The 20,835-nt window shown below is 39.4% G+C and overlaps 1 protein-coding gene across 4 annotated transcripts in view; it reads left to right on the top strand.

The window, feature by feature from the left end:
- LOC109927803 (MTSS I-BAR domain containing 1) overlaps positions 1 to 20,835 on the top strand; it is a 184,080-nt gene that overhangs the window by 115,199 nt on the left and 48,046 nt on the right. For all 4 annotated transcript variants that reach the window (XM_048596068.1, XM_048596067.1, XM_020527831.2 and 1 more), the window contains exons 4-5: positions 19,274 to 19,358; positions 19,893 to 19,984. In XM_048596068.1, the coding sequence (XP_048452025.1) occupies positions 19,274 to 19,358; positions 19,893 to 19,984 (177 nt within the window). The remainder of the gene's footprint in view (positions 1 to 19,273; positions 19,359 to 19,892; positions 19,985 to 20,835) is intronic.

Raw genomic sequence — 20,835 nt, 5'->3', positions numbered from 1 at the left:
CCTCCTCCCAACCTTCGATGGTGAATTTAAATGGATCTGCAGTCTACAATGGCAAATGTAAACCATAATGTATTTCTGATTTTGACAACTTCTAGTGTAACACCTTCCTGCAATTAATTTATTTAATTTACTCCTATGCATTGTAAGATAATGCCTATTTGTAATGTTATTTTTAATATTACACAATGATATCAGATTGTTATATTAACCTGTTGAATCCACCGTCCATTTGGAAAGTGATCAGAACTCGGTTGCCCAGAGCACCCTCTCGTCTGAAATAATCGAAAGTTTGAGCAGCAATGTCCATTAATTAAGTGTACAAAGTTGATGCAAGAGTCTTGTGTTTCAAAAATTGTCCAGAAATCTTCTACCTGGTCCATCTCCCCCAGTCTTTTTGATCACTAAAAATTTTGTGTGCATATTATTGCGTGAAAGTTTGTTTTTTGCCTTCAAAATCTTTTAATTTCAGTTGGCCATCATGTAGTAAGGTGACAGTTGTGTTTTTCACATGCCTGTTTTGAAAAAGCACCCATAGTCTGTGAATATAGGAGTAGGTTCAAAGGAAAATCTATCTGATTTTAATCCAGATGAATCTAGTTCCTGTGATTGTATGAGGTCAGTTTTGATCCTGGAAATGGTTTTGAGACCAGACAGTTCAGGCATTTGTTTGAAGTGAAAAGGCAAAGTGTTGGAGAAACTCAATAGGCCTGGCAGCATTTGAAGAGAGAGAACTTCAGTTCTGAAGAGTCATTTCAGACCTGAAACATTAACTTTGTTTCTCTCTCCACAGATGCTGCCAGACCTGCTGAGCTTCTCGAGCACTGTTTTCATTTCAGATTTCCAGAACCTGCATTAATTTGCTTTTATTAGAACATTAGTTTGAACTTTGGTTTTATTTAAGTAAATTGAAGAACTGTTTAGGTTTTGACACAAAAAATAAATCCTCAGTGTATATACCACTTTGCCTCTGTGTTGATCATCCAGATCAGACTACCTCTTTGAGTCCAGCATAAAGTTACTAGTAAGCAGAGCATGTATTGCTGAATGTTTCATGATCAACGTACAAGTTTATATTCAACACATCTCCATCCATGAATGCTTTAGCATGATCCTGTTCAAAATTAGAGTTCTGGAATCCTGTTTCTAACTAGTGTTTTGGAATTTTAAAGTGCCTCTGGTTGGAACATCTGTTGAATGTGTAATAACATGTATTTGCAATGTAACAACAAATGTTGCATTCAACAATAAGTGATTTGCCCTCTGGAAATACAAATATAGGAAGGCAGATCACACTTGAGTGTCAGGAAGAAGAATACTTCGGAAAATTGCACTTACCATTCTTCTGGATATTCAATTCGTTATCCACTCAATCAGTACGCAAAGTGCCATTAAAAAGTGCTTGCCGATCACAGGCAGCTAACATTTGAAGCTTGGGCAAAAAGTGCAAGGGAGAGCACGTTAATCTGGCATGAATATAACTACAGTCTCACATTTCTGATTAATGCAACCAAACCCTTGACCATTATATTCATACAGAACCTCACAGTTACATGGCAGGGACACCAAAATCATTATTAGCAGTTGATTCTACTTGAGCCGTTCCTCAGGGTAGTCTCTTTTCAATCCCATTTAATGAATTTTGAAATGGCTGATCACCCAGAGGGTGATCTGCAGACTATGAAACTTGCAAAGCAAGTGGTTCTTGAGGATTTCATCATTGGGTTGTTTGGAGGTTTGTGCACTCCTCTCCAATGCGTCAGCATCACCTTTGTGTGTTTCCAGTAAAGACTGTCGATGTGTTAACTGCCTTTTTGAATGAGCCATTCTATTTTGGTTGTTCACAAGTAAGGCCTCTCATAAGTTGGCAGGAATGTTTGACTGCTTCAGGGACGTTTTGAGGACATTTCTGATGCACTTTGGTATCCTGGGAGCATCTACCATGACCAAGTTTGAAGTGGAGTAGTTGTTTTGGGAGTCTGATGTAAGGCACCTGAATGGCATGCATCACCCAGTGGACCTAGTTTTGAGTGATTAATGCCTTGATACTGAGCATATTCTCTTGGGAGATGATGCCACTGTTGGACTGTTGTCTTGCCACCAGTTTTGGAGGATCTTGAAAAGGTACTGTTGGTGATATTTCTCCAAAGCTTCCTGCATCAAATGATTATTAAAAGTAGTGGTGACTAAAACCCCAATTTCTCATGAAAATATTAATAATTTATTTGAGTGGGATGTATTGCAGAGCCTTTTTGTTTACAATAGATAAACATTATTAATGTCAATTTCGTGGCACCCCATAAATTACAGGCCTGTATCTGTCATATGGGAACATGGTATTGTATTTGAGTTGGTATTTAATTTCCGTTTCCTTCAGTCAGTTCCCACATCATAGACAAGTGAACATTATAGGATGAGCATGATTGAACCCTGTAACTGTTTTTCCTTAGTTGTTATTCTCGATAATCCACCTCACATGAATTGGTGGCTTACTGAGTTAACAGGTTTTATATTAGGCATCTAACATTTGAAAATCGTGCCCACATTTATTCTATATGGTTTCTTCAAAGCTAGAGAAATTTGAAAACACTTCTTCACATAAGGGATAATGAAATCTGAAACTCTTTCCTAAAAGGCTGATATTGAATATGCTTAAATTTTCAAGTCTGAGATTCACAATTTGTGCTCAATGAAGGAATTGTACTGTTGGATTACTGCAATACGTAATTTTTCCAAATTTCCAGTACGGTTTAGTATGGCAAAAATTTTCTGTTTGAAGTGTTACTGCTAAGTGAGTTGTTTGGAGTCTGGTGTTTACCCTTTCAAAATGTTTAATCATGATCTAATCATTGCAGATGCTTTGAAGTGTGTAATAAAATTCAGTGAAGCAACTTAAAATTGATTTTTCTCAAGAGTGTAGAAAGTTTTTTAATCTTGAAGAAGCCTAATCTAGATGAAATTCTACTTCAAAATGTCTCCTAAAGGTCCTGCAAGATGATTTGTACAGTTTATAGGGGCTAAAATATTCAAATAATATTCTATACAATATAGCTGATTTTAAAGATTAAAAAGTTCTTTTAAATTGAAATTGAACTTTTATTTTCTGATGATAGATTGCACCCCTTGAATTGGTTTTGTGTTAATTTTTAAAGCTGATTTAGGGGAATTGAACAGTTCATTGTTAGCTCTGTACTTGATGCCCTGTCTTTCTTGGGATTTCTGTTAGTGGATTCTATAGTCTTATAAGATATTTATATTTAATTTCCCTTTCGACTGATGAAGCTGAAAATTAGGAGAATAGTGCTTAAACAACCATTGAGTGGTTGTCATTAATCCTACAGTACTTTTTGTGTGATTTTCCTGCATGTCATTGACATTTTTAAAAGCCTGATGTAACAAGAATCTAGTTTATGAGCTTGCTACCAACAGGAACTCAGTGTGCATTTCAAAAAAGACTTTGAAAACTTGCTAGCAGTTTTTGGCACTGGGAGTGGAAATACTCAACGGTGCTGCTGTAGACCCAAAGTCACAATTGTCCGAGATCAGATGGACTCTACTGTGTACTGTGTACTGTAACTGCAAGATTAATTCATTTCCTTTAATGACTGTAAAAGCTTGCATACTTGTGCTATTTAATGAAGTAGACTGAAACATTGGCTTGATTGCTGAAGAAGTGCACAGCTGCACATGTGGCAATTATAAAGAAAGAACGTGAAGTTCAACACAAATTGATCTTTTAAAAACATCCTAGGTTTCCAAGGTGTTTAGAAAGAGTGAAAATAATGAATGAGATGGTCTTATTTAGTCATTTTGGCAACACAGAAGGATGTTTGTCACTCTCGGGCTCAAAGTCATTTCCTGAGGAGTGTTCACAGTTAGTTTGAATAGATAATTTGAATGTTTGAATTTCAGGACAGAGATTGATTGTCAGTCACTGGAATGAATGAAATAACTTCCATGCCAATTGTACCTCTGAACTTTTCACCAAATGATCATTCTGCTGATATTTGATCAGCATTCACTAATCTTGTGCTGCAGCAATTTATATCCAGACCTAGTTTTATCTAAGCATAGGACTGAATGCTGACTGTCATGAGATTAATGAACTATTCAGTATTTCTTTCATATTTAACAAAGACTTTCTTGCGTCTCCTCTTGAAGTCTCCAGCTTCCCAGATGCTAATCTACAGCCTATTCTATATTTGTAGAGTAGTTATAATGAGTAACATGAATTATTTGAATATTGACTGGAATACCAAAGCACAAAGGGCAAGATTCCTAGATGATGTTCAAGAAAATTTTCTATATTACAGTTGTATGTTTCCTGCCCAATAAGAAAGAAGACACTGCTAGACCTGATTCTAGGAAAAGAGATGGATGAAGTAGCAGCCAGAGAACATTTTGTGTGACAGTAATTATTGTATCTTGAGGTTTAGGTTGGTTAAGTAAAAGGACAAAGGGCAATCCAATGTAAGAATAATTAATGAGGAGACACCCAACTGCAGTGGGGTAAGAATGGATCTGGTTCAGATAAATCGGAATCCAAGGTTGCAGGGGGAGAAAAAAAACAGTAATTGAACAATGGGCTGTCTTTAAAGAAGTGAGAGTTTAAGTATAATTTTTAATCCCGCGAAGGGGCAAGATAGGGCAAACAAATGGTGAAAGAGATGGAGATGACCTAAGATAAAGAAGAGAAACTTCACTTATGATGGATATTGGATGGACAGTATAATGCAGAACCATGCTACATAAAAAGTTTGGCAAGAAAGTGTTGAAGCAAGTAAGAGAGAATGTGAAAAGAGATTAGGAACAAACATAAAAAGGAGCCCCAACGTTTTTATGCAAAAAATTGTAAAAGGATGCTTAAAGGATGAGTGGGCCAGTTGGGAACCAAAAATGAGAATTATGCTTGGAGGCAAGGCACATAGCTGAGATATGAAATGAATGTTTTTCATAGCAAAGAATATGCTGCCTAAGTCATGCTGAAAATCAATAGTCACTTGGGAAAATGCAAATTAGTTAGGGAAAACCAGCCTGGATTTGTTTAGGGCAAATAGCATTTAATTAACTTGCTGCAGTTTTTTTGCAGAGACATCAAAAGAGGGTTAATAAAACCACTGATATTGTGTTTATGGACTTCCAAAGGTGTTTGATGAAGTGCTGCACATGTACTTGTGAGCGAAGTTACAGCTCATGTAATATTGGCTGAAGGACATGAAACAAAGGGTAGCAATTAAAGGATGTTTCATAGAATCTGTTGAGTGCAGATAGACGCCATTTGGCCCATCAAGTCTGCACTGACCCTCCAAAGAGCATCCCACACCCTTCCCTATCCCTGTAATCCCACATTTACCATGGCTAACCCACCTAGCCTGCACAACCCTGGACATTATGGGGAAATTTAGCATGGCCAATCCACCCAACCTGCACATCTTTGGACTGTGGGAGGGAACAGGAATACCCAGATAAACTCTCAAGGACACTGGGAGAATTTGCAAACTCCACAGATAGTCACTGAGACTGGAATCAAATCCTGGAGCTGTGAGACAACAGTGCCAACTGCTGTGCCACTCGTGGAAGGTGAAGGGAGGTTTGTAGTGTTGTTCCCCAGGGATCACTGTTACAATCCTTGCTTTTCCTGATCTGTATTAACATCCCAGACCTTCAAGTATAGAGTACAATTCAAAATTTGTGGATGATATGAAACTTGGAAGCATTGTGAGCTGAGAAGGAGGAGGATAGTGTAGAACTTCAAAATTACATAAACAAGTTGGTTGAATGGGTGAATTTGTAACAGAAAAGCTTGAAGGATAAATTGAAAGTTAAACTATGGAACCAGTATTTAAGTGAATGAGTTATTGAACGTCTCTGGACATAATCGCAGAAATATATTTTTGCGTAATAGAGACACAGCACAAGTGTAACCTGCTTCGATGAAAGATACGATTTTATACTTCGAGTCCAAACTCTATACACGTGGGTTTTCATTGTCTTACTGTCTACGAATGTTACAGACTAAGAGAGATTGATTGTCATGATTAGTCAATACCTCTATTATTATTGTCATGCAGCTATCAGAATGGTAGAAGATGAATGAAATGGACCATTGATTTTTCTCATCTGAAATTCTGATATTCCAAGACCTAATGGAGATTAGTTGCTGAAAAATCGGCAGTGCTGCAGATCCCTGACTCTGTAACCCCATTGGATTTCACTGCAGGGAGTCTGCATTCTTTAATTTTCTTTCTTCGATAATTTAAGTTCTGTTTAATTTGAAGCAAGAGCTGCTTTTAGCATTCATGAGATTGCTTTGTTTGTAATGTTCCAACATTAGCCTTATTTTAAGTCTGATTATAAGGAGCCAAATACATCATCTTTCATTTTAATCATTTCTGTGCAGCTTTATTCCTCCTGATATGTAGTTTATTTTGCTTTCACAAAATTATTTTGCTTCAGATGAAACTAATCTCACTGTCATGAAGGCAAAATGATTGTTGTGGTTGTAAACATATTGTTGATCGTGGTCTTGTTATTTATTACCTTAAAATTTTACTTTGGGGTGGGAATGGGAGGATGAAGGTGCTAGTGTGATAGGAATGTGCAGCTGCATTTGAGTCACAGCCCATCAACATTAAACATGGTAAAATGATTAGAGTTATACTCCATTTAAAATTTGCTTTTTTAAATCAGGTTGGTTGTACAACTCAAGTTCTGGAGGTTGCACCAAAACCAGTGTCTGAAATATAGCTTTCTAAGCTGCCATCATGAATTTTAATTACTGGGCAAGGATCTGACCAGTTTATTTGAAGATTGGAGATTCTGCCATGTAACTAATGCTGTGTGAATCTTGCAACTTTGTTGAAACCCTCTCAGCACTGTCTCTTCTTGCTGCACTTTCTCTGTCAGCGCTCTTCACTCCATTCCCTTTTTGTGCATACTGCTCCTTCTCTGTTTGTTGAGTCATCCAGCACAGAAACAGACCCTTTTGTCCAACTCGTCCACGCTGACCAGATGTCCCAATCTGACCTAGTCCCATTTGCCAGCCTTAAGCCCATATCCCTCTAAACCCTTCCTGTTCATATACCCATCCAGATGCCTTTAAATTTTGTAATTGTACCCACCTCTAACACCACCTCTGACAGCTCATTCCATACCCGCACCATCCTCTGTGCGAAAAAGTTGCCTTTCAGTTTCTTTTCAAATCGTTCCCCTCCTACCTTAAACCTGTGCCCCTCTAGTTTTGGACTCCCCACCTTAGAAAAAAGACCTTGGCTATTCACCCTATCCATACCCCTCGTGATTTTATAAACCTCTATAAGGTCACCCCTCGGTCTCTGTGGCAGAGAACCTTTTCAGCCTCTCCGTATAGCCTAAACCTTACAGTCTCGGCAGCACCCTTTTAAATCTTTTCTGCATCCTCTCAAGTTTAGCAACATTCTTTTATAGAAGGGCAACCACAATTATACGCAGCATTACAAAAGTGGCCTAACCAATGTCCTGTACAGCTGCAAGATGACATCCCAACTCCTATACACAATGTTCTGACTAATGAAGGCAAGCGTGCCAAACACCACCTTCATTCAGCACCCTGTCTACCTGCAACTCCATTTCAAGGGACTATGCTCCTGCATCCCAAGGTCTCTGTTCGTCAACACTCCCCAGGGCCCTACCATTAACTATATAAGCCCTACCCTAGTTTGCCTCACCTCACATTTATCTAAATTAAACTCTATCTGCCACTCCTCGGCCCAGTGGCCCATCTGATCAAGGTCCCATTGGAGTCTGAGATAGCCTTCTTCAATGTCCACTACACCATCAATTTTGGTGTCATCTGCAAACTTACTAATCATACCTCCTATATTCACATCCAAATCATTTATATAAATGACAAAGAGCAGTGGGCCCAGAACCAATCCTTGTGGCACACCACTGGTCACATGCCTCCAGTTTGAAAAACAGCCCTGCACCCTCCGTCTCCTACGTTCAAGCCAGTTTTGTATCCAGTTATCTTGCTCCCCCTGGATCCCATGTGATCTAACCTCAGTAACTCGTGGGAACCTTGTAGAACACTTGGTTGAAATCCATATAGACAACATCCAACGCTATGCCTTCATCAGTCGTCTTTGTCACCTCTTCAAAAAACTCAATCAAGTTAATGAGACACAATTTTCCACGCACAAAGCCACACTAACTATCCCTAATCAGTCCTTGTCTTTCCAAACACATGTAAATCCTGTCCTTCAGAATCCCCTCCAACAACTTAGCAACCATGGATGTCATACTCACTGGTTTATAGTTTCCGGGCTTCTCTTTGTAGTCTTAAATAATGGCACCACATTAGCCAAACTCCAGTCATACGGCATCTCACCTGTGGCTATCGATGATACAAACGTCTCAGCCAGGGGCTCAGCAATCTCTTCCCTGGCTTCCCACACAGTTCTGGGAAATACCTGATCAGATCCCTGGGATTTATCTACCTTTGTGTTTTAAGATCTCCAGCACCACCTCTTCTGTAATATGAACTTTATTCAAGACATCACTGTTTATTTTCCCAAGTCCCCTGTGCCACGTTTCTGTAATAGTTGTGATATCCCAGTCCCTTGGTCCCAACCATGCCCTAAGTTCATTTGTCTTATCAGTCAAGCCACTTACATTGAAGTAAATCCCGTTTAATTTATCAGTCTTATCCAGTTCTCTGTCAACCTCTTGTCTGCCTTGGCTATTAGACTTGCTCCCCATATCTACCCTACCATCCTCAGCTTCTTCTCTTTTCTGACTGTTGCTTTGGTTTTCTCCTCTCCCCAACACTGCAAAAGTTCTCTGGAAGCATATTGGTCCCCATCCAATTCAGGTGGAACCTGTCCCTCGTAAACAGGTTATTTCTTATTTCTACCCCTGAAGAGATCCCAATGGTCCAAAAATGTGAATCCTTGCCCCTGTTCGATTTCCTCAGCCAAGCATTCATCTGCTGTGTACTCCAATTCCTACTCTCACTAGCATGTGGCGTCACTAGTAGTCCAGATATTATTACCTTCAAGGACCTACTTTTTAATCACCTCCCTAGTTTCCTATATTATCTCTACGGAACCGCATCCCTTTCCCTAGTAATGTTGTTGGCACCAACATGCACGACAACCTCCTGCTGGTCACTGTCCCCTTTCAGAATATTCTGCACCCTCTTCAAGACATTCTTCACTCTGCCAGCAGGAAGGCAACACACCATCCTGATGTCTCACTGACAGTTGCAGAAACATCTGTCTGTGCCCCAGACTAGAGAGTTCCCTATTACAATTGATTGCTTGGAACCTGACAAATTCCTCATTACAGTAGAGCCAGAAACCTGTCTGTCAGTCCTATACTGCCCTGAGAGACTATCCCACCCCCTTACAGTATCCAAAAGGACATGCTTGTTTGAGATGACCAAAGCTGCAGGAGACTTCTGCTCCACCTGGTTACCTCTTCTACCATTCCTAGCAATCAACCATCTACCTGTCTATATCTATGGTGTCTTTACCTCCCTGAAACTCCCATCCATCAGACCCCCTTGCTGTTGTAAACTCCTCATTGTTTCTAACTGTTCATGTCACAGCATTTCCCTCTGCTCACTCCACATCTTCTCTGCTGGTGCCACTTCCTGTCCATCTGGTGCTATCCTACTCCCATTTGCTGTTTGCTCTCTTTATGTGAAATCTCACCCATTTGCCATACCTGCACTCATACCCACTTTACACTCTCCTGTAAGACTTGCTTTGTCGTTTGCTGTGTCTCATGCTGTCTTTGATTGTTGCTGATTGACCATCTCTGAGCGTTAGTGTGACATTTTAGAAAAACATGCCACCCATTATTTCCTTTGGACTGTTTCTCTTCTCAAAGCCAATCATGTGAATAACAAGGGCTTGGTATCCTTGTAGAGATGCTGATTAACCTTTCCTTCAACTCCCCAAGTTTATTCTGTCGTTGAATTAAATAAACCTGACATTCTTAACATTTCGTGGCACTTAGGTTATCGACTATTAGCAGGGCTTCTCAAGTGGTTATTTACAGGTGTGAATATCTTACACTTGATTCTAGTTAAAACAACCTGAGCTACCTCTTTAAACTTTAATAACCAAGCCACCAAGGAAGGATTCTTGTCAGAAGAATCATATCAAGTTGCATGATTGTCTTCATTCCTCCTTCCATTACTCTGAATGAAAGTTACAGTCCTGACACATGACAACCTTGAGAACTTTTTCTTCGTCGTACCTCTTTAAGGTGTTGCACTCCTACAGTATTGAACTGAAAGTGTCAGCCTCTTGATTATGTATTCAGGTTTCTGAAATAAATCTTCTTTCTTGGAGGCAAGCTCTGCATACTACTGATGAACAAATGTTTGCGTCAAAGACAAATGCAGCATTTAATCAGCACAATGAAGTAAGGTCCCATAGCACTGAGATAGATGATAGTTGTATCTCTGATTGGAGTTGATAAGAATATTGAACGAGCTTCCCTTGCTTCTCTTTGATATTGTGAGTTCTTTTACTTTTGGGTGAGAAAGCAAATGGATGCTCAATTTCAAACAAGATTGGAAAGACTGCGCCCTTCAGATACTCTCCCTCTTCCCAAGAATGCCTGTATATTAATCAAATTTTGGGCTAGGTTGAGCATTCGACAAGCAGTCTTACAACTTGGGTTAAAAGTGTTACCAATTGAACCAAGCTACTACTTTATTTCATGACCAAGTAATTAACATACCAAAAGCTAAATTGCACTTTAGCTGCAAATTTAAGATGAAAAAGGTGTTAGGTAGATTTTTATTATATGACAGATTAAATTAAACAAACTGATAATGAGCTGTAGCACAACTGACTTTGTGCGTTTCATTCCATACGTAGAGATTTTTTCCCTTGTCAACTAATGTTTGTTGTTAAACTACAGGCTGCAAGTTTTTCAATAACATCAAAATGATTTGGTATAAATTAATTGTTATTGCGCTTCAAAGATTGATGTCTAAACCTGGATTACTTCAATCGCAAGTGGAATTTTCTTTTAATCACTCATCGGACATGGATGTCACTGGCTGGCCAACATTTATTGCCCATCCTGGTTGCCCTTCAGGAGGTTCCTTGTTGAACTGATGCAGTCCATGTGGAGGTAGACACACGATGCTGTTAGGGTGGGAATTCCAAGATTTTGACCCAGTGACAATGAAGAAACGGTGTATGTTCCCATGTCAGGGTGGTGTATGGCTTGGAGTGGAACTTGCAAATGACAATCCTCCCTTGTATTTGCTGCCTTTGTGTTTCTAGATGGAAGTGGTTGTACGTCTGGAAGGTGGTGTCTAAGGACCTTTTCATGAATTTCCACAGTGCATATTGTAAATATCTCACACTGCTATTACTGAGTGTTGGGTGGAGGGAGTGGATGCTTCTGGATGTAGTGCCAATCAAATGGGCTGCTTTGTCCTAGATTGTATCAAGCTACTTGAGTGTTGTCAGAGCTGCCCTCATCCAGGCAAATGGGGAATATTGCATCACACTCCTGACTTGTGTCTTGTAATGGTGGACAAGCTCTGGGAAATCAAGAGGTGACTTACTTGCTGCAGTATTTCTAGCCTCTGACTTGCTGGCGTAGCCACTATTTATAAGTCCAATTGAGTTTCTAGTCAATAATAACCCCCAGGATATTGATAGTGAGAAGTTAGTGATGATAACGCTATTGTCACACTTATTACTTGCTGCACAAGTACAACAGGTCTGCTAGCATCTGTGGAGAGAGAAACTGAGTTAATAGGTTGAATTTTCCTGTTGGGTTTAGTTAGTTGCTTCTGTTTACAATCTACTTAGGGATTGTGGGTGATCTCCCAAGGCAGGAAGCCCAAGAGAGCTTGGAGCACTGAACCTGTTGGTAGTTGAGGTGGGTGCAACTGAGACTGAAGGGTGAACGCCAAGGCATCTCCATAGAGACACTCTTGGAAGAATACTTAAAAATTTAAAAGAATGCCACAGTTCTTAGGGACTATCCACGTGGAGATTGATTGATTAGGGTGCAACCCTGATTTTCAACTTATGTTCACTCCAAGCTTGCAGGAAGTGCAATTATCTTTAAAGTTAAACATTCTTCATTGTCAAGGAAAGCAAAATGTAAATCAATGCTTGCAGAGCAGGAATATTTATTTGCAATCATTAAATGCTTTGTATCTAGTTTTTGCAGTCATCTGTTCAAAAAATTCAAATAATGGTCGAGGAAAAGATCTAGCCACTCATACCTGCCTAAACAACCGGCTTGCATAAAATTTATTACAAATGTACCTTTTCCACTTCTGAGGTCACGTGCCTGGTTGTTACACTTGTTACTTTCTGTATAGTTGCATCCTGGCTTGTTTGTTATTTCTGGCATTTTCTGTTTATATTGCAGATTTTGAGCATCTACAGTATTTGGCCTTTCTGTAGACTGTTGTGTGATATATGTAAATTATTACAATATTGTTTTCACAATTGTTATCAACTTGACAATTGGAGATGATGATTTAGTGATTCACTTTTCCAAGATTGCCTCGTTGCCTAGTTGATCAATTTTAGAACTGTTCTGTAATAGTATATAGGAGTGTATACAATAGTAGTAGGCAGTTCAACCCCTCGAACGTGCTCTGTCATTCGATATTATCATGGCTGATCTCACCTCTGCCTCAACGCCACATTTCTGCAAACTCTCCATAATCCTTCTACCCGTTAATAATTTTAAAATTACTCCTTAAATTTACTTAATGTCCTGCCATCCACCACTCTCTAGGGTAGTGAATTTCACTGATTTCCTTGGAGAGAAGTAATTTCTCCTCATGCCCACTTTAAATCAGCTACCCCTTTTCGTAGACGATGACCTGTCATCCTCAATTGCCCTACAAGAGGATCCTCTACGCGTCTGCCTTGTCAGTCCCCTTTAGCATCTCATATACCTCAATTAGATCTCTTCTCATTCCTCTATACTCCAGAGAGTCTGCTGCCCTTGTCCTTCTACTATTGCTGGAATGTTGTCAGGGCCCATAACCTTTGCAGTATCCGGTGTCTCCACCCGTTTCTTGATATCACGTGGAGTGAATCGATTTGGCTGAAGACTAGTATCTGTAATGCTGGAGACCGCTGGAGGATGCCAAGATGGATTATCCACTCGGCACTTCTGGCTGAAAATTGCCACAAATACTTCACTGATATGCTGGGTTCTTCCATCATTGAGGGATGGGGATATTTGTGGAGCCATCTCCTCCAGTGGCAATGTTCCACCACCATTTACGACTGGATGTGGCAGGACTGCAGAGCTTAGATCTGATCCGTTGGTTGTGGGATCGCTTAGCTCTGTCCATCATTTGCTGCTTTCGCTGTTTGGCGTGCAACTTGTCCTGTTTGGTGGCTTCACCAGGTTGATACCTCATCTTCACATATGCCTGGTGCTGATCCTGGCATGCCGTCCTGCACTGTCCATTGAACCAGGGTTGATCCCCTGGCTTGATGGTAATGGTTGAGTGGGGGATATGCTGGGCCATGAGGTTATAGATTGTGCTGGACTACAGTTCTGTTGCTGTTGATGGCCCACAGCGTCTCATGGATGCCTAGTCTTGAGTTGCTAGGTCTGTGCAAATTCTGTCCCATTTAGCATGGTGATACTGCCACACAACACGATGGAAGCTATTCGCAGTATGAAGGCAGGACTTCGTCTCCACAAGGACTGTGCAGTGGTCACTCTTACTGAAACAGTCATGGACAGATGCAACTGCAGTTGACATATTGGTAAGGATGAGGTCAAGTATGTTTTTCCCCCTTGTTTGTTCCCTAGCCACATGCCGCAGACCCAGTCTAGCAGCAATGTCCTTTAGGACCCGACCTGCCAAATTTTGGACCATTTGCCTAACCCATCCATGTGTAAATTTCTCACTCTTTATTTCAACTTATTTTTCAATCTATTTTACTGTCCTCTGCAAATTTGGCGATAGTACATTTTGTTACTGCATCCAAGTCATTAATATAAATTGTAAATACAGGTAGACCCTAGGTTGCCAATGGCTTCCGTTCATAAGTCAACTTGCACACAAGTCAGAACACAATGCAGGATAATATAAATTAATTTGTCATAAGTACGGGAAATGTTCATATGTCAGATCTTTAAAATTACATCCTTAAATGGGATCATGTTTGGAAGTACGAGCATTTGTAAATCAGATGTTGGTAAATCGGGGAGCCCTGGAGTTGGAGCACTTTGTGGCACCCCACCAGCCACATGCTGCTGACCAGAAGAATTCCTATTTATCCTGACAAGCTAATAAATTACCCAACTCATGTGATTTTACCTTGTGCATTATCCTTTTTGTGTGGCACCTTATTCACTTGTGGAAATGAGAAAACTAAAATAGAATTCTGTTTGTATACAGTCTTCTTAGAAAGTGCTTCTTTGAGTTGATTTTGATTTATTTATTGTCGCAGGTATTTATTACAAATACAGTGAAAAATGTTGTTTAATGTCGCCACTCTCACCTTAAAACAGAGAAAATAGACCAACATACAGAATATAAAGCCATAACAATAAAACAGTGAAGTTCATCTTATAGCCTTATCTCAATAAAGTTAGGTGGTCTTTGGAACAGTTCCTCTTCTAGCTCAGCCATGGGCCTGCATACAGGCTCCTCCACCCCAGTGCCGCGAGTCCATGCTGTTAAACCGTCCTTCACTGTGCTGCTGCCAATGGTAAAAAGAGTCGCCACTGTCCGGTATTATGTCACTCCACACAATGCCACTGCCGCAGTGATTTCGCGCTGGGTCGACCTGGTCGATGCGGTCGCCACTGATGCAGCAGGGGCCTGCGCTGAGACTCAACTTGCTGCCTCTGCCATCAGGTGCCCAGGCGTAGCATCAGCTCAGACTACAAGTCTGGACCAGTGGATTAAGCCCGGGACCTGCTCCTCACTTGCCGGGAGACCTCAGGCTTGGGTGGAGCCCCATCTGTGTCGTCCTGGCATTGCTGCAGCCAGGCACTGCCTCCTTCAACGTTTACTCAGCCTTGCTATTTGCTGGGCCCGCGCTGCCATCTTTTTTCACCATTCTGCTGCCTGCTCTCGCCAGTCAGTCGCTGATGCCTGTTTCCTTATGCAAAGCATCAACCTGTTTTAAATTGTTTTTCATCATGTCTGGCAAAGGATTTTAGCCTCAACACTTTCATATATTTTGTCGTCAAGTATTTTTATCTTCCAACAGAATATTCTAATTTACCGTGGAATCAATGTAACCTTTTGTTCTGTGGTTCCTCCATTAAAGTTAATGCATTCATGTCTTTAATCAATGAAGAAATCTGCTGGCTGTGTGTAGTACTTTTTTTTTAGAATTAGCTGTTTTATTATGAACATATTTTGTAGATTTTCTTTATAGGTTCCATATTTGGAGATGAAAATTGAGAAACAGTAATGGAAACCTTTGTTTCTAAAAAAAACTCAAGTTTAGCTCATTTTTTATGTTCTGTTATGTCCTTGAGGCACCCAGGGATGCACACTAAATATTGGCCTTGCAAGGATTAAAATCAAATGATGTCATTTTTGGCACAGAAGAGCCATTTAGCCCAACAAGTCCATACTGGCTCCCTGTGGAGGGATCCAGTTAGTTTGACCCCTTCCACTCAATCCTTGTAATCATGTAAGTTTGTTTACCTTTTGAATTACCTTCATCTCGTGCAAAACAGGCTACAAGTTGTTACTGGCATTATCACCTCTTGTAGAACATAGAACATAGAACATTACAGCGCAGTACAGGCCCTTCGGCCCTCGATGTTGCGCCGACCTGTGAAACCAATCTGAAGCCCATCTAACCTAAACTATTCCATTATCATCCGTATGTTTATCCAATGACCATTTAAATGCCCTTAAAGTTGGCAAGTCTACTACTTTTGCAGGCAGGGCATTCCACGCCCTTACTACTCTCTGAGTAAAGAACCTACCTCTGACATCTGTCCTATATCTATCACCTCTCAATTTAAAGCTATGTCCCCTCGTGCTAGCCATCACCATCCGAGGAAAAAGGCTCCCACTGTCCACCCTATCTTGTGCTTTTAAAAAAATGTTCTTCCTCTCATTCCTTCTGCCTCTCTTTCTCAAAGCCTTAAGTCTTAGTCCTGGCTGTTGTATCATCAGCTAGTGGGAGAAGTTAACCAGCCAAGACACTCAACAACATCTGAAGCAACAGACGTCATAAAGGCACTGTTGATCCAGAAACCCGCAAAGTCCTTCCCACGAAGATCTGAGAATTTGTGTCAAAATTTGGAAAGCTGTCCCATAGATTTTCCCAGCAGAAATAATGGAAAAATCATACCTACACAACTCAAATTGCATCAGATTAAGAAGACAGTTTATCACTGTTTCAAGAACAGTTTGGGATAGGCAACACTAGCCTTGGCTACAATGCCAACAGCCATAAATGAATACATGGACAAATAAATTACAATCAATAAAATATTATGTCATTTCACAAGTTTATCTCTGTCTGTTAAGGTGTTAAATTATTTCTGCCCTTTCTTGACAGTGTCCTTCGCTCAGATTTTTTTGGTTATTTCAGTTTGACAAACCTCTTTTTTTTATTATTAGTTACCTTTTAATTGCTTTAAGGATATTGTTCCAGTCAAGATATGGAAAAGATGTCCACTGTTTGACAGTAAGCAGTACAAAATTTTGATAAGCAATATTGAAGAATGGTGTTGTAAAAGCAGATTAGTGGAAAATTTCTGATGAAGGGTCTAGGCCCGAAACGTCAGCCTCTCTGCTCCTATGATGCTGCTTGGCCTGCTGTGTTCATCCAGCCCTGCATCTTGCTATCTAGAATTTGTTTTTTATTTAAAAGGTAGTAACAACTGCTTAGGCTTCGTCCTAATTCTGTTATAATATAAGTACATTCCAGGTGTTTGTTTTGATTTTTAGCCTTTATGAGGCAGTATTTCCAGAGCTGGAAAGCACACAAAAGACAGATGCTCTCTTTGTGAATGCTGTTTAGAGTTCTTTGACAGACATCACACTGAAGTTTTATAACTATGTTTTTGTTGGTGTTTTATGGATTGAGTTGCTGTTACTTTAACTCCAGATCATCTTCAACAGAAATCATTGAATACAGCAGCCAGATAAGAAGACTTGTAATTTATAAAAGAAATGAATAGTCTGTGAACTGAAATGGTAAAGTTAGGTGGATTGGTGTTATTAGTAAATATAGCACCATCTGTTGGCTATACTGTGCGGAACTCATTCAACTTGTGCTATGCCTGATCGGTAAGGAAGTACACATTTTCCTTCTGTGTGTATGTTCACTTTATTGATGGTATATTGTGTAAATGCATTCTGTGGTACTAAGCCATCTCAATTGAAAGATCTCTGTGGTTCAATCTCACTGCAGTAAGTTAGTGAATCTCAGCTAGAGCAAAATGGGGTCCTTCATTTGTCCTTTAGACCTGATTTTTGATGTCAGAAATTGTTCTGGGAATTTGTGGACAAGGACTAGATTAAACGTGCTTGTCTGCTCTTTGTAACTGAATAACCAACCAGAGGAAGAGTTCAAGTTATTGCGGTGTGGTCAAGATGACATTGAACTTCAGATTGCTTAGTGAAAACAGCTAGGATTTTGTCAAAAAGCTATTTTGCATCTGAATATTTAACAGAACAGTTCTTACTAACTGACAGTAATTGAGTGAAATAGTATTCAGTGGGGTTTCCCAAACCAAAAGGGCATGTTTGTACCACAGACTGTGTAACCAAGTCGTGAGTCCACCGTATAAAATTCATTGGAGATACAAGGCTCATAATGGCTTGGATTTCACACAACATTTGAGTTTATACAATGTTTAATTAGGTTAAAAGATGGCCAGGGTGCCTTTTACCTCATGAACATTTTTAAAACCTATTTAGTATTCTTTGAGATTTTAGAAACATTGGATTCAGAGTAGATCACGCAGCCTCTCAAGCCTGTTCATTTGAATAAATCATAATCTGATCCGTATCTTGAGTCTATTTATCTATCTTGATTCCGTGTCCTGAGGTCTGCTAGATATTTTCTAATTAACCTGTTTTGAGATGTTATTACTAATCTCTGGAGAAGGTGAAACTTGAAATCAGGCTTCCTGTTCAGAGAGGTTATGACACATGTCTGAAGCAGTTGGTACTTGAATCTGGGCCTCCTGGCTCAGAGGTAAGGACTCTACCAGTGTGCAACAAGAGCAGGCAGTCTCTCATCCAAGTGCTAACCAAGCCTGAGTCTGCTTAACTTCTGGGATCAGACAAGATTGAGCATTTTCAGATGATTATGGCTGGTACGCATCTTAGCTCGCTTATCTAGCAAAATGTTTATCATTCTCGTCTGTTAAATTTTCAGTTGTCTTGGTTTCAGTCGCTGACGGTGACACTTATTGTTGCCTGCTGAAGTTAAGTTTTACTTGCTTTGAGTTCAGTGGTGCACATGCATGTAACCATGCAGTTCAAGTCGAGCAGCTGCAGTGTAAATGCAATATTAATAATGTCCTCAGTATATCAATTAGTGAATTGTCCTTGGTGCATTTATATTTATGGAAAAAAATGATTTCATGAAGCAGAAGATCTGTGCCAGCACTGGTTCCTGGAATTTATCGATTTGTGTATTTCATAGCAACCAAAAAGAAGGGCCAATAATAGTGAAAGCCACTTCTTCGGATGTTGCTTTTTTATTCACCACACAATCTTGTTATGTATTGGAGAATTTCTGATGAAAGCAATAGAAATTAGTATATGGGGAGCCTATTGTGCTGAGAAATGTTTTGGCTACACATTTAAGCAGGACAATACATAAATGAAAAGAGACCCAAAATGTTACAAGCAAATTTAACGTATTTTGGCCTTTGGTTATTATCTTTAATTTATGTTTAATTGTAAATAAAGAATATTTTAACATTATATGAAAGAGGCATCCCTTGTTGTTTTCTCGTGTGTGTTGATGCTCCTTACACTTCATTTTCGTTTTAGAGCTTGTTGATTTTAAAATTGTTTTCCATGAAAAGAAACCTAAGTAAGCAACTGAACTAAATTTTAAATTGGCTTTTAGTTACAACGAGTAAACTGGATTTTGTTTTGGAAAGGTAAAACTGGAGTGTATTTATGAAAAATGTGATGTTGAACAATCTGTAATTCTGTTTTGAGTTTGTCCTGAAGATAGATATTTTGAAAGTTAAACTTGGAAAGTTTGGTACAGCTATTAAAGTGACTGGATAGCTGTGAAGATTTTTTAATGATAGCCTTTTCCTCCCTCATTAGGTGCAACAAGAGAAATTGGTTCAGCATTAACCAGAATGTGTATGAGGCACAGAAGTATAGAGTCTAAACTTCGTCAATTCTCAGTGTAAGTTATTTTGCTCTTGTAAATGTTTAACAAAGAAGGCATTGTATTCCATAGTTATTTATGGATTATTTGTTTTAATTAGTTCAACATCTGCTTAGACTGATTATAGTCTTGAAGATGATCTGGCTAAATTAGACAGGCATTTATTTTGGGGCCTATTTTTCAGCTTTTTCAGCTGACCCACTTCATTTTCCACATTTATTTATTTTCAGTTTGCCAAATGACATCAGATTATACTTTTCAATTTCTGTTTAGGCACTGAATTGAGTTACTTCACCCTTCATTAATTAGCGGCTTTGTTTGGAGAACTGTTATATAAGCAGGACATTAAAACATCCAAAGGAAATTTTTGCTAATCATATTGAGTGCACCTTTTTATGCTGCAAGTTAAAATTAATTTTGGAAACGTAAATTAGCATATGTCAGCATTCACGTTAAATAACTTCCATTTAAATCCACTTGCATTGTGCAGGTATCTTTCTACATTCAAAATAAATTGTCTCTACTGATCTTAACATTATTTGGTTAATTTAGAGCTCTGATCGATTGCCTGATAAATCCACTTCAGGATCAAATGGAAGAATGGAAAAAAGTGGCCAACCAGCTGGACAAGGATCATGCAAAAGGTACACTGAACCAAGGACTTCTACTTGCAAAATCCTGAAAATGCCTCCAATCAAACAAATGCGAAATGGTGTATTTCTTTAGATAGATTCTAATCTTGCTTTCATCATAATAAGCTAAAAGAATGATTAATTCCCTTTGTGAGCCAGCCCTTATTTCATGTTAACCAAAAGTTGCATGCTATAGATTGATCACCTCGATTACCTTAATGTGTTGTTTTGGTGAAATTTGTAGATGGGTCAGGAAGATCAATTGACATGGTCCACCCTTCAGTTTTCCATCTCTATACGTCATTTTTCTCCTGTTGAGACACCCCTCCAAACCTCCTCTTGCTCTAAGCTTTTGGACGTTGGACTTCATGTTGGCTCTGTTGCTTGGTGCCGTATTTTCTTTGGTAATGCAGCTGTGAAGTACTTGGAATGTGTTTATATTGTTATAATGTCTCTGTATAAATATGAATTTTTGCTAGTGCTTTTAGATCGAAGTAATCCTAGTTAGCTAGAAAGCTATTGCATTTAATTTCATGTACCCGAAAGATGAGTAGAATTGGTAGTAATCCTAAATACTTTTCAAACTTACTAAACATCAGAGTGCACTGTTTCTAACTTGCAGTATAGTAGGAGAGAAGTACAGAAATCTCTGTAGTAGGGGCATTATAGTAGAGTCACAGAGTTGTACAGCATGGAAACAGACCCTTCGGCCAAGTCATCCATGCCAACCAGGTATGCTAAATTAATCTAGTCCCATTTGCCAGCATTTGGCCTGAATCCCTCTAAACACTTCCTTATTTACCCATCCAGATGCCTTTTAAATGTTGGTAATTTTACCAGCCTCCACCACTTCTACTGGCAGC

Source organism: Rhincodon typus, chromosome 4 (genome assembly GCF_021869965.1).
Source record: "Rhincodon typus isolate 14 chromosome 4, sRhiTyp1.1, whole genome shotgun sequence".
Lineage (NCBI taxonomy): Eukaryota > Metazoa > Chordata > Chondrichthyes > Orectolobiformes > Rhincodontidae > Rhincodon > Rhincodon typus.
The sequence above is the reverse complement of the archived record's forward strand: the minus strand, read 5'-3'. Positions and strand labels throughout refer to the sequence as shown.